General features: G+C 33.3%; 2 protein-coding genes across 6 annotated transcripts in view; one reads left to right on the top strand and one right to left on the bottom strand.

The window, feature by feature from the left end:
* The window catches only part of LOC138935756 (uncharacterized), a 28,078-nt gene extending 20,246 nt beyond the window's left edge, over window positions 1-7,832 (bottom strand). The window contains exon 1 of one of the 5 annotated variants that reach the window (XM_070300581.1): window positions 7,626-7,832. In XM_070300581.1, coding sequence (XP_070156682.1) covers window positions 7,626-7,707 — 82 coding nt within the window. In that variant the 5' untranslated portion in view covers window positions 7,708-7,832. The other 4 variants (XM_070300579.1, XM_070300578.1, XM_070300577.1 and 1 more) reach the window with 4 other exon arrangements.
* Lbr (lamin B receptor) overlaps window positions 1-14,955 on the top strand; it is an 87,107-nt gene that overhangs the window by 15,180 nt on the left and 56,972 nt on the right. The gene's annotated exons all lie outside the window — the stretch shown is intronic.

The raw sequence follows: 14,955 nt of genomic DNA, 5'->3' as shown, positions 1-14,955 counted from the left end.
ATATTATTTAATATATTATTTTTGACATTATTTAATACATTAAAACAATTCGTAAAAATAATAAAATATTAAAAAATTTTAAATTATACAATACATATAATTTAAAATTATATTTAGTTTCCTACACTCTATATAATGATATAAAAATTACATATTAATTTATTTATTTCTCATATTCTAAGATTAAATGTTAAATATTTCCAAGATTAACTTACTTTCTTTGTCTAAAGCAAATAAAAATAATCTGAAACGAGAAGATCCATCATCTAAGAATTTTACTAAGTAATTACGTGTGTGAGAGAGAAACGAATTGCCTGTAAATGCTGCAATACCTCGGCAATAAACAACGGGAATTTATCCTGCTGACTTTTAAAGTCGAAATCCGCCGAATTTGCTCTGCTATCGAGTCACGTACTGTGGAGAAAATTCAACTTCTCCTGGCAGTAAAGCAAGTGCCGAGATTAACATTTATTCCCGGATTTACACTAAAGCGTGCAGTATGTAATTCCAAGTACTGTCATAATAGTGATTATATATAAAAATATTCATAACTATTATAAATATACCTGTATTCTATAACCATGTTATTATGTTTGACGGATTAAATTTTAATTAGTCTACTTAATAAATATTTCGAGAGGTTCAACATTCAAATTTTGAATTACGATCCAAGACGAGAATCATCTTCTTAATCTTTATTTAATTATTCTTAATGTTAAATTATTAAGCTAAAATACATCTTTCTATTTTTATTATTTTATTCAATATATATGTCAATTTTATACCGATCTGTCATTTTGGTATGATCGTACTTTGTTCGATATTCCAAGTTAATAGATTATTCTGGCTTCGTCGATGACTTTCATTCTTTTCTGTACAACGCAGTACACACACATATACATAGAAAATGAATATAATGTTGGCATGATATTGATTTTTTATTTTTTCTCGAAGAGAAAAAACTTTGTACCTGAAACCAACTTTGCGTGTATACTTTCTTCGCCAAATCCCGATCGTTATATTAATTTTGTACGAATACGACGGCCGCTACTATTAGAGGAAACAATCGCTCAAACTCCATGCAAATTTTGGAGTTTTACACGAGTAAAGCAAGCGAGCAGCTGTCTCCGTGGTAATATACGAGTATATAAGGACAAGGACGAGAGACGGTCGTCTATCACCGCTGTCGGAATGCTATTACAAGCAACGACATCGATATAAAATTCACGATTGACCAAAAGCTACAATTGTATACATAAGCTACGAGATACGAAGATCTATAAAAATTATTCGCAACATGATGAGGATTCGAACACAAACACGACGAAAACGAAAGCGGGAGATGGATAGGAAAATGAATAATTTATAATTGTTTTATATCATTTTGAGATGTTCAAATAAGAGAAGACGTTTAAACGTATCACGTTTTTGTGATGTTTGATTATACGAATGAAAAATATCGCTTAGCTTAAAATATCCTCTTGAGCGTAAAAAAAAATGTATAAAATTTTTCAAATATTCTTTTATACTTTATAATTTTTATAAAATATAATAGATAGTAATCATAAAATGTATAATAAAAATAAACGTGCGTTATCTTTATTCGTTGGACGTTTCTATAAAAGATTAAAAAAAAAAAAAAAAACTTTGCGCATACTTAATCGCGGTTATTTCAGAAAAAAAGGAAACAAAGTTATTGATGCGAAAGCGCGAATACTTGGAATGTCCGCTTCGCTCGGTAGATCGATACTATATTGAAATATTTACGAGTAACTTCGATTGGCGTGAGTGCACAGCCGCATTGCAAGGATAAAGCACGAAGTCAAAGAAAATGACGATTGTTAAAAGACATTTATCTATTTGTGTTTCCAACATTGGTGACTATATAGCGTCCGCCTTATATACATGAAAGAACTTAAACTCTATGTATACAATATACCGTATGATTTCAAATAAATTCGATTCGCCATGCAAAAGCACAAATGGTATTACTCGTATCAGATATACTCAACGGCATTGGATTCCGCGTATATTCTATTCATCCGAGACAGGTGAGGAAAAATAACGTCAAAGTCACGATAGACAGTACAGAGGCATTTATGAAACACGTGTTCCGTGCAGTCGATCGATCTTGTATCGTAATATTCACGCTACACACGCGATTGTCGGCAGGATTCGGATTCGGCATCTCTGAAATAACGGGTGACGGAAATGAATAGCGCAATTTCACCAAGGATCACCTCGATCGCGACGTGACATTGATTTTTCGTGCCGTAGTGGAACGTAGCGAGCGGCATTTTTACGCACGATTTCAATTTATAAATGAATTTACATAACGACAAATATTCGGCTCGATACTATTGTATATAAGATAGTTTGATCTTGTGCAATTCGACAAAAATATAGTGCTGCGCGCAAAATATTGTATAATCTCGCGATTTAATTTTCTGACAGTTTTATTAACATCAATTACGCGCGAAAAATCGACGTATATCGTTAATCATCGAACTATCAAGAGGATGAAGTTGATCGGTGAGTATCTGTGTTTCGCGTACATCGATAACGCTATGAAATATTTACACGCGCGTATTAACGATAGCGAAGAAAGTATTTTTCACGAGGTGACAGAATGACAGCGCGTAGCTTCATATGTAACTGCACGTGGGATGGGAAAGATTTTTCCAACGAATACGAGTACACGATAGGATTGGAGAGAGAGAGAGAGAGAGAGAAGAGCACAGACACACACGTGTATGCACACGCGATAGATCGATTCTGATTGAAATATTCACTGTATAAACGCGATGTGTGCCGCGATGTCAAGGTTCCTCCACGAAGGTTATTATCTCTGCTTGTCTCGACTCGCTTGATCCAGACATGCGATGCCACGCGATGGCCAGCTCGACGGCGCGTGTCACGATGGTACCTCGGTCGAGAGTGAATACGGTCCTGAAGACGTACGCATTCGCGGCATTCACTCGAGAGAGAGAGAGAGAGAGAGCGCACGTTCTTCCGTTACTTTAAAAGATCGCGGCAAGGTGCGCGGGAGAGAAAGGGAGCAGCGGAGAAAGTATGAGAGATGGAGAAAGACGGAAGGAGCGTAGAAGAGACGCGGCGCGCTCCTGGCGAACGGCACCTTCGCACTGAGGCATGCACGAGGCGTCGCGACGCTTCCCAGGGCCGTCGAGTAACCGCAACTCCCCGCAACGTGCTCTGCGACTAGATACACGAAGACACGCGAGGATCCCGCTACGCGACGTCTGTCTAATTCGCGCGGAATAATCGCTACCTCGCGTTACCTCAATTTCGATAATGTCATTTTTTTTTTTTTTTTTTTTTTATCGGAGGAGCGATTAAGTTATTACGCGTCATTGCGTATACTTGGCAAGTATCGCCGGCGACGTTAATATCTATTTTAGGAGCGTTCCGGCGCAGGTGGAAACTTTCCCAAACTCGCGCTTTTTCAAAATTCTCGATTAAAAATTAATTATCATCAGCTGCAATTATAATGAGTCATGTGAGTAATACGGAGTATAACGTCATCACATTCGCTTATCGAGAAAAATATTTTTTCTCGTACACTGTTTATTAGTTGATTTTATTTTTCGGTGTAAACGCGTTGTTCTAAATATCTTTGTCTTTGTGAAACAAACGATGGCATTGATTCTAAAAGCTAAAAATAACATTTTGTATGAGATACTAATTATATGCAAAGTATCGCGATCTTTATATTGCAATTGTCATGATACTGCGGAGAGAAAAAAAAAAAGTATATAAATTTTCCTGCATATTATAGAATTGTTTAATCACTTTCATTGTTTAAATTCTAAGATTCTAATTTTAGGAGTAAAGCGAACAAAAATAGTGCTAATATAAAAAAAAAACATAGATCGTCAAGTTTCTTCGCGAAAGTTAATTTACAAAAGGAATGAAGAGAAGCAGAAATATATATGTGTGTGTGTGTGTGTGTGTGTGTGTGTGTGTGTGTGTGTGTGTGTGTGTGTGTGTGTGTGTGTGTGTGTGTGCCGCGCTAATAAAGACACTTGTGCCACTTTTTCTACTGGATATACAGAAAAGAAATAATCAGAGAATGTTATCATTTGAGAACAATATAACAAGTTATTAAATTCCTTAATTGGGATTTTTTATTTATTTTATTACGCATGTACACGTTTAATTGATTAAATTATATTTATACAGCGTAATTATGAATTATTCGATTATTGAAATACAATATTATTGAAAATTTATTTATTGAAAAAATTTAAAATTTAATTATATTGAAATATTATTGAAATATGATTACATAATTATTATTGAATTATTAATATCTATGAATCTGATTAAATTAAGAATACATTAAGTTATTACTTTCAATAGTACGATAAATAAATTTTTTCTTTTTTTTTTTTTTTTACTTTACTACTATCGGCAAATGTAACGTCAGAACGAGTGCCGAATTTTGATCACGAGTTTTTGGCGAAGTCATCAATATTTTTCAGAATTGCTAGTTTTCTGATATCGTTCGAAATTCTACCTGCCAAGAGTTACACGTTCGTTGCTGACAGACACAAGATAGCTTCTTTTTTCTGGGAAAATTCGTCTTTCACGTGTCAATAGTTACCACTCGACGCGACACGCGTGTTGAAAGAAAAAGAGAAAGAGAAGAACAAAAGTGGAAAACGCTCAACCGCGATTGTTGCACTTCGAAAGATTTGTACTTTAGTTGCCAAGAATTGGCAACGCCTTCTACTTTAATAAAACGAGCTACGTTCTCGGATATGTGTGGTTAGAGGTACTTCGATTTATCTCTTTCAATTAGCGGCATTCCTGTCGCCGTCTCTTTATTGCCTTACTTATTGCCTACTTGTGCTGCTCTTAAGCCACATACAAGCCGATACAAGAGACATACAAGAGAGCCGAGACAATATTACTCTTGTGGAGGCATTTAATTGATAAACATAAACGGTTCCGAATTTTTTAATAGGCAGATTGGCAATTTGCGATCGATTTAATTTCTCGACTTCACGGTCTCCCTTCGAGCGATCGAGGTCTTTTGGGGAGACGAAATCTACTGTCAAATTTACGAGTCGCGACGTGCCTTTATTCTTGGCATACGTTTGAAAACTAAAGTTATCGCAAGTATTAATAGCGCGACGATAATATGGCAGAACTATGAATACCTCAAGGTGACGTGACAGACGGCTTGGCATAGACTTGTCAGATGACGTTCGAAAATCATTGATCTGGTATTTTGATCTGGTCGAGCCAGTTCACAATATGACTCTTCGTTTATAATTCGTTTATTTTTTTCAAACATTTCGACGAAACATTTCTCTGATATACTATGTTTATATTATCAATTGACATAACGAAATGAAAGATCGATCGGCCTCGATAGAAAGGGTCTGCTGGATCAGTCGAGCGAGATCCCATTTGGACATTTCGCGCATTTTGACGCGCGCTTTCTTCATATATTTTATATGCTCAAATTTTATACGAAGTATTATTCTAAAAGCGTGCTAAGGTGTCTGTATTGTATTGTATTCTCACATGGTTTAAAATTGATTTCTTTTGATATATAGTATGAATTTTTTTAAATAATATAAAAATAGTATATATATATATATAAAATAAATAAAATTTACGAGTACATTTCTTAAGAAATACTCTTAATAGAGAAATGTTTATCGCGAATATACATTAGAAAAGACCTGCGTTGTGCAAATACGTGAGGAATATTACATGAATATAAATATTACGATCTATGAGCATTTTTATGATGGACGCTCGATAAACTCGAAAAACAACTGTACATGTGCATGCTCGTTTTTCGGATTATGAGATATTCGGTATTACAAGTATAACATCGATTAAGTTTCAGCTTGCGTGCGTTCCGCAACCTTGAACAATTTATATTTAATTGTGATTCTCTGCATCTGTCGGTATAGCGTAAATTTTTTTTTTTTTTTTTTTTTTAGAAAATTTAGTAGGGATATTATTTTGAGTATAGCGCTCCCTGCTTTTTCGTTTACATAATTTGAAACGTGTGAAAGTTACGTTGATTAGTTTAAATAACTTCGCGAATAATAATAGATCAGTTATTTGATTGTTTCTTTTAAAAGAATGACGATTATTACTTGTACGAAATAAAATTGTAACATAATTAATACATTTTAAACACATTGAATCTAGAAACGCAGAAAATTATTGTATATTTCTTCTCACCTATCATCCCCACAAATATATTTGGCAACGGTGACGAGAGATTCACAAATATCATATCTATTAATTAATTCAATTAAATAGAATTAAATACTTTATTGGAATCCATCATATTTCTTGCTCATATTCATTCATTGTAAAACCACCTGTGACGCATTTGGCACTCTATCTAATCCGTTTTTCCGAATATATATTGGAGAAATGTAGAGTATCATAAATAATTTCTCAATCAACTTAGCTTTTTTGTGCAAATGTAATTTTACCGAACTCCTCGGTATCACGAAAGAATATACTTTATATCATGTGTACACAACAGCTATGCTGATACAATATCGATATATTCGCAATATATATATATATATATATATATATATATATATATATATATATATATATATATATATTTATGAACTTATTATTATGAAAATTGAATAAAATTAATTTTGATTTACTTTGAATTAGATAGATTAAATTTTATATCTTTAATAAGTAATGAATAGATAATTGCAACAAACTTTAAGCTTATCGTCTGTTTGGCGTTGCAATACGGTGCAGCAGACGGAAAATACAATTAATCTAAGAACACGTGAGACTATAAATTTTATTATGCCAGAAAAAAGATGTGCGAGATGCCAGGATGCGATTTTACTTAAATTATACAAAGTACAGTCGCGTGAGGAAAAATCAATAATATTAATGTTTAGCTGACGTATTAGATTGTACATAGAATGTCTTGGCATTTTATCGAAATTTACAGAAATTTATTCTTTGCGATATTTGGAATCAAACAGACATACACACATACGTATGTATGTATATGTGTAACAATGTATAAAATTTATTTATTTTTTTTTTATTTACGCCTGACACGCGTCTTTTGGGGCGCAATGTTTTAATAAACTTACTCTTTTCCAACTTACTCGAAATTACATGGAGTTATCTTGTATCGAGTCTCGCATAGGGCCTAAATCGTAGATCGATCACGAGCACCTGTCTTTAGATTAATGCTAATCGTTATTGATTACCCTATGTAATTAAATAAGTCTATAATATCTACATAATTGTAAAAAAAAAAAAAAAAAAAAAGAAACGGTCATATAGCTCGAAATAGAAATACAGAAAATATAATAAGCATAAAAGAAAACGGATATATATCTCAATAATAATTAAAGAATTTTTAAAATTATATGTATGTGTGAATATATTTCTACAATTCTCAAAAAAGAAATTTTTCAAAGTTTTTAAAATTCTATTCATATAGAGCGCATCCAAAATTCATGCGTAATCATATCGAATTATGCAAAGGTATTTATTTTAGCTCGAAATGCAGCAAAGAGATAGAGAGAGAAAGGTGAAAGGATCAACGACAGAACGATATATCGATTATATGGTGCACTTACCGGTATCGTATAATGGGCATGGCATATAGCTGTATCGTTGTTCGGGATATACAACGGATTTGTTCCTCTGTCCGCTGGTCATGGTGGCGAATTTGGTCACGTACTGCAGGAGTTTGTCATAGAATAACAGGAAGGTCGTGCGAATTATCGTTAACGAAGGTTGCGGACACACGGGCTTTTAAGGCGAACCTTACGAGGCTCCTTATCACCGGCGGCAAGCGAAAGGATGATTACCCTGACGTGATTATGTATGACTGCATTTTGCGATGACTGTTCGCAGTGGGATACATTGGCCAATCGAGCCACAGCAACGAATTAACACTAGGCACTGTTTCGGTGCCAATTAGCTGCCCTTCTATTTAATACCAAATGTACCGCGTCGTCGCTCAATTAGAGCTAAAATAATTGGCCACGCGTCGTTTACGTATCTCTTCCTTTTTCGTCGCGTTCAGACATCTGTACGGACACGGCCAACGTCTTACTTAAGTGAAGAATGCACAAATATTAAGTGCGTCTACAGAGTGAAATCGTGTTTGATTAAAGCGTGAGCTGCGATAAAAACAAATTTAAATTTTTTTAGCAACAAAGAACCAAACATGGAATTAAATTATACGAATTCAAAATGGCAAAAAATAAACTACGCGCTGATGAATTAAATTGAATTGCAAGGTTTTGCCCTAAAATAGATTCAAATTATTTGATTATATTGTTCCAGCTCACACGTACAAATCTGGTTTAGGTAATGGAGAAAATTAATTCGAATCTATAAGAGCAATTTTCTTAAATTCTTAAAAAGTAGATTATAGAAATTATTATTTTATTTTTTAATTAGAAGTTTATTTATCTCATTTTGAAAATAATTTGATTTTTATATTGTAGCAATGACATGGCAAAAATTTATCTAATTCTTTGATTAAAGTATTTTTAGTACATAAAATCTCTTATGTTTTTATAAACATAATTTGATGAATTACAATGCAATATTGTTTCGGATAAAACGGAATCGATAAGTTTACAGTAAAATACGAATTGAATCTGCTATATAGCAGATGAGCTGACACTGAAAAGCTATAAAAAGCTGTTTCGCGAAATTGGCGGTTTCCAAGGGTCAATAATATATGAACAATACTCGATTTGAGAGTCTTCTTGTACAGAGGTTCTCTTTAGCTAATAATGGATATTATCTTGCGTGTTAGTTAAAAGTATACTTTATTATTTTATTATAAAAAAAATTGCTGATTCATATATACGTGTGTGTGTGTGTGTGTGTGTGTGTGTTTATATATATAGTCACGAAAAAAGATAGCAGATTCAACAGATGCGATTAATAAACGCAAATGTAAATTCTGTGCTGCAATTAACTATAAAAATATTTGTTGACTTCTAAATTAATTTTTTTTTTATTTATAGATAAATGAAATATCATCGATATTCATTAGGCTATTTTTGCGGGCTATGCTCGTTTTTTAGATTTTATATGATGGACTGGTATATTTTGCATACAATATATTGCACATTTCACGCGCCTATACTCATTCTGACATTGTAATTGATATTAATACACTCATCTATCTCAATTACTTGATTTTTCTATCGGTACCATAATTTAATCATGATTTGCAGTGTAAATGTGCTACGCACATTTTTTTGAAAGCAAGAAAGTCAAAATTTGAAATTAAATGTCACAAAGAGAACTCGAAATATGGATATTGCATGCGTGTGTGTACACGTACACATGTCACTTATATATTTTACGAATTTACATTGTCGGTATATTTTATGTATCCCGAATTATTCAATTGCACATTCAACGCGTCTTTTCAGCTTATTTTATTATTTTATCTCTCTCACATTCTGGCCTTCTTTTGAATCCGTATTCAGGAAATTCAACTTTATGATTAAATCAAGGAAATTTTATTTAAAAGCAGTCTTAAAAACTCTACGGTCTCTTCTATGTTTTCCTTGTTCAAATTGAAGCAATCCGTGCATTCCTTTTCTCTAATAATTCTGCTCATTAATCCGCGTTATATAAATATTCGAATTCTTCGAAAAGAACACGCGCAAGTAACATTTGTAAAAATAAAATTAATTTATAGAAATATCCGTGTTTTGCGGAAGAAACGTTTTTCTATATTGAATCCTTTTAATTATATTCTCAAGTTAAAAACCGACCCCGATATCTTGGGGGAAAAAAGAAAAAAAAAAATTAATTCTAAAAATTGACCATCGTATTTTAGATTTTTTTTTTTTTTTTTTTTTTTTTTAAAGATCTTTGAGTTTATAAAACTTGTCGAGAAACAGGATCATATTTTCAGAGTTTCTCGCGGTCCTATAAAGCGGATAAGTTCGCGTGCCGCCGCGAGAGTACTCCTCTCTTGCTCTGGCATTTAATCTATAAGCGTACCACGTGGACGCGGTCGTTCGTTTCGACGATTTCCTTTCGAATCCGTCGCGGGCTTTTTCTTCACTAACGTAGCGCGAAAACGTTTTCGCGTGTGTATCGAACGAGAATTGCGAACGGCACCGGTGCACGCGTGATCGACAATGCGTGCCCGTACGTGCAGCTAGACGCGCTGCGGACCGCTCCGTGCACGCTCCAACGCTCTACTGGACCGAGTGAGGTGAAATGGAGAAAGGGGCGTATGATAAAGAGAGAGTGAGAGGGGAGAGAGAGAGAGAGAGAGAGAGAGAGAGACGAAATAGAATGTAAAATGTGAAAAGGAGGGAGAGGAAAAGTCAGGAGAGAAACAAAGAATTGAGGCGAAAGGAGAAACTAGTTATTGGAAGGAGAGAGATAAGGAGAGAAAGAGAGAAAGGATGAGGGTAAACGGGCGACGGGGGATGCTGCGGTTGCGGGGCGGAACATCAGTCTGTCTCACTCTAGCTCCTAGCCCGCAGCGGTGTGTCGCGGCGCGCATCACATCCCCCTCTTTTCGAGCCCCGTACCCCAACTAACCTACTACCCCGCCGTTATGCCTAGTCCGCTGCCCTCTTCTCCGCAGCCGCGAAGGGAGAATCTCTACACCAACCACCACCCCCCTATTCTATGTCGCAATGTATCCGCAGTCGGAGGCAGAAAGCCCGGTGGCTTCGGACCGGTAATCAAGCGATTCCTATATAATATTTCATGACTTTCGTCACGATATCCTATCATTTTCTGTCGTCGGCGATTAAATTTCTTCGAAATATCTTCTCACCTATAATAGAACAGTACAATTATTTGATAAAAATGATGATTCGAGCTCGAATACAGCTCGAATTATATTGTATTTAATTCAATATTATAAGCGCGATTTAAATTATCAAATAAATAACGCGAGATACTTTTCAAAAATATTGATAATCTCGTATTAAGCATTTTTATTCTCCTGCGTTAAAATAGAATTTAGGAAATAGCCCCTTTTTCGTTTTATAACTAGATATATATGGTAGACAGAAGCTAATATATTATAATTGCTACGTTACTGCAATAACAGTTCTTATCGTATTAGCTTATTTCGAAATTTCAATGTGTGTGCGAAAGTATTTTCTGACTAAGAAAGAGTTATGGCCAAAAAAGTAGTATCCTATACGTATATTCACGATGCATTCAATACCAAAGGAAGAAATGCAATTGTGCTATAAACACAATTCGATTTGAAGCGACGCCAAGTGTTTTTAAGATATTTTGTTATACTTATTATTGCAGAGTGCGAGGGGGGTGGAGGGGGGCATATATGTATAGATAGACCATGATTCGGGCGATAAATTGACAGATATATATATATATATAACTGGAGAGATCCTTGTCAACAATGTTACTACAATTTTTTGTTTGCGCAGGTCCAGAGAAAAACAGTCAATTTCGAAGCGAACGTAAAATATAGTTGATTACGAACATAACTTTAAAGCATTGCTCACTGATTGATAGCAATTGCAAGGATGCATTTTCTAGAATGGCATAGTTGCACGTTTGAGAAATATAAAGTGAGGAGGAAATAAAATTTTCTAGCAAAAATTATATATAATAGTAATTTCAGATCTCACATGTTGTCGCACACCTATTGCATGATGATCCTGTCGAAAAGACACGAACTCACATGTGAAGCTTTTTGTCCAAACTCGCCTTTCAAACTTTTCTCTCGTTTAGCGCAGTTTCTTTAAAATTGAAAAGCAAAAGAGAACTCTCGCGTGTGAAATATTGCCGCAATTTCGCGGAAAGCGCGCGGTCGAAGGTGGAAAGTGAGAGTCCCTTTTAATGAAAGAAATAATTTATACTCTTACCTGAGAAAAATTTTTTGCCCTCGATATAGATGTTTTGTATCTTAACTTATGAGATCTGTGCTTGAAGCAGTTTTTTTTTTTTTTTTTTTTTGCATACTTGACTTGTGGAAAATATAGTACATGATATAATAATGAGTATCGAATAGAATGTATAATACATATTGTTAAATTTTTGCATTACATGCGTTGGGCATTTGTTAAATAAAATACGCATTAAATTTATATTGTTAAAGAAATAAAACGATTGAGTTTAAAATATGACAAAAATATGAAGAGGAATTATTTAATGACATTTTTTATAATCTTCCGAAGTATAATAAAACTTGTATAAATATCTTTTGCCGAGAGAGTGAATTTTTAGATTCTTTTATTAATGTATATTCGTAAATCTCCCGATTACCTTCGATAATATTCACTACGCATATTTCAATATTTATTTGATTGCCGGTTTTCGGACTCGATCGCGAGTATGACAGTTTGATACGAAATAATGATACGAGATCTTGGGATTTAAAGTATTATTTAATGTAATAATTTTGTTTTGTTTTTAATGCAAACCTCTCCACGATTGATAAACAATTAATTTGTGATTTTTACCTTGCGATAAAATTCCCAGAGATTTGCATCGGAATAAATCATAAAAATAAAAACCGTCAAACTTGACACGATGATTGAATGATACTTGGGAACGCGATCGCATACAAATGTTCAAATATTGTATAATTGGCACGAGAAATGATCTAGAATGATCGATATATTAAACTACGGAACGTATTTTTATTGATATATAAAAAAACATCTTAACATAATGGAAAATTTTGCGTGTCCTATAATGTATAAAAAATCGTGTAAAAATTTGACCGTGTGAAAATCGTTCGAATACAGTGGACGATTACAATTTACTGCGGGAAAGGAACAAGACTGGAAGAAAATTAAAACGGGGAGATCGATGAAAAGAGAGTATCACCAGTTTAAATGAACGGCAATAATTTATGCTTGGTCATGGTTGCGCGAAGAAAAAGAAAAAAAAGAAACATCCTATCTATCTACTGACGAAGGTGCCGAAGCCGGCGACCTCGTATAATACAAAGTCGCGAACAAGATCATAGATTCTACGAGTGGCAATTCGCTTTTATGGCCGTACTCTGGCGTAGCTCACCTAAATTTCCGTTATTACTCATCATTCGAATTATCTGAAAAATTGTTGATACAGCTGATTGAAGGAGAATAAAAAAGTAGTGGAAAATAAATAATCGAAAATATGCGAGTAATAGCAAAAAAAAAAAAAAAAAAAAAATACAACTGCGCTTCAAAGATTCTACGAATTCTGTAATCAAAAATATTTTCTTATAAAAATGCAAAGATGACATTATAAAATTGTTTATATATAAAACAAGTATATTGTATATAATTTATATCAAAAATTCTCAAAGATCTGACAATTCATACATAATAATTAACACACGAACAGCAATTTATAGCCAGTGCTGGCTCTATCCATACATATTGGCATCCATGTTCTTATTGCTTATTCCATCGTTTTTGATATTAAGGAAAAATGTTCACCCTTTATTTCACAAATTTTCACAATAGCATGAATTGTCTTCTAGAAACGTTGATAGAAATATGCCGTCTGGCATTTCGGTAAACATTGTAATTTATACGTCTCACTCAGCATACTAGAATAAATAACACAGCATGTCGATGCACTTTGCATATGTCATGTCGAAGAAAAACATCGTTTGCATTTCCACTATATTCCACCTTCTGTTATGTATCTGACGTATAGCATGATGCGTCACTTCGTTCGCGGTAAATATGTTTGTTTTCCAGGCATATCACATTGTAAATGAGACTAGCTCGTGATAATTCACGATTTCATGCGTCGACGATATAATTCGCATTCTCTCCTAGGAGATGGAACCGCGTGACTTTGATACATTGACAAAGATTTGTTGCCAATTATAAGTACATAGAATACTATCACTAGCGGAATACCATATATGAATTGATCTCGGATTGTGTGTGTGTGTGAAGTTGCAGCAGTATTATATTTCGTGAAAATTCATAAATAATTAAGAGTTTTATTTTTAATAATTCCAATAATTCTTGATAGCTTAAACAAATAGTTCTCTCTGATCGTTAAATCAAAGAAAATGCCTCAAGACAAATTGAAGAAGTCAAAGTGTCTCACACTGTTCCGCGACATTTCCCTTGTTATTTTTCGTCAGATTTTAAAAAATTTATAGTTTTATAATTCGTCAGTTCTAGAAAGAGTTTTACTTTTTCGAAGCAAAAAAATATTGATTAAAATAAAATAGTCATCATCAAACATATATATACGAATCCAGATGAAATGTTAGTCGATTTTTGAAAGTTCTGCTTATTCTAAAACAATTTTCGTATATTTCCGAGTATATTCATGCATTTTCGGGACAGCTGTAATCATTAACAGTATTAAATAAGTTGATTGCTTATAAGAAAACTTTTATGAGAAAGATCGCCATATGTTTCCAAGTTTTATAAAAAATAATATAGATATTTATAATTTATATTGAAATAGATATTTATATCAAAAAAAATATTTTTTGCCAATTTTGGTAAGCGGATAGATTAGGATATGATAAAGATAGATATAAGAGATGATAAAATTATGTTATGAATTTAATTTTCTTAACATATTTTAATCTTTAAATTTATTACACATGATATTTTGTCAACAATATTATTTCATCTTGGTATAAATTCTTCGAATTTTGCATAATGCATTTTTTCGAAGATTCGCGCACATGATTTTACAAAAATAATATATATATATATATAAGATGTACGTTTTTGTTACTTGAATTACAATAATAAATAGGAACATTAGAAACGGATTTTACCTTTGAGTAACTTCCTTACATGTAATGGATAGAATGTCATAATTGATACTCGAGTTGGTTAATTTTAAAATTATCTCAATTATTCGTAATTTTTATACGTGTCAATAATCTTAAGAATACGAAAACGCATTTACGAAAATATTCAATAAAAAAATTCAATCATTTGAAAGCAGTAATTTTTC

The sequence above is a fragment of the Polyergus mexicanus genome, unplaced genomic scaffold (assembly GCF_030449975.1).
Source record: "Polyergus mexicanus isolate NDT 795.1 unplaced genomic scaffold, iyPolMexi1.0 SCAF_8, whole genome shotgun sequence".
NCBI lineage: Eukaryota > Metazoa > Arthropoda > Insecta > Hymenoptera > Formicidae > Polyergus > Polyergus mexicanus.
This window is presented reverse-complemented; position numbering and strand designations above follow the sequence as displayed.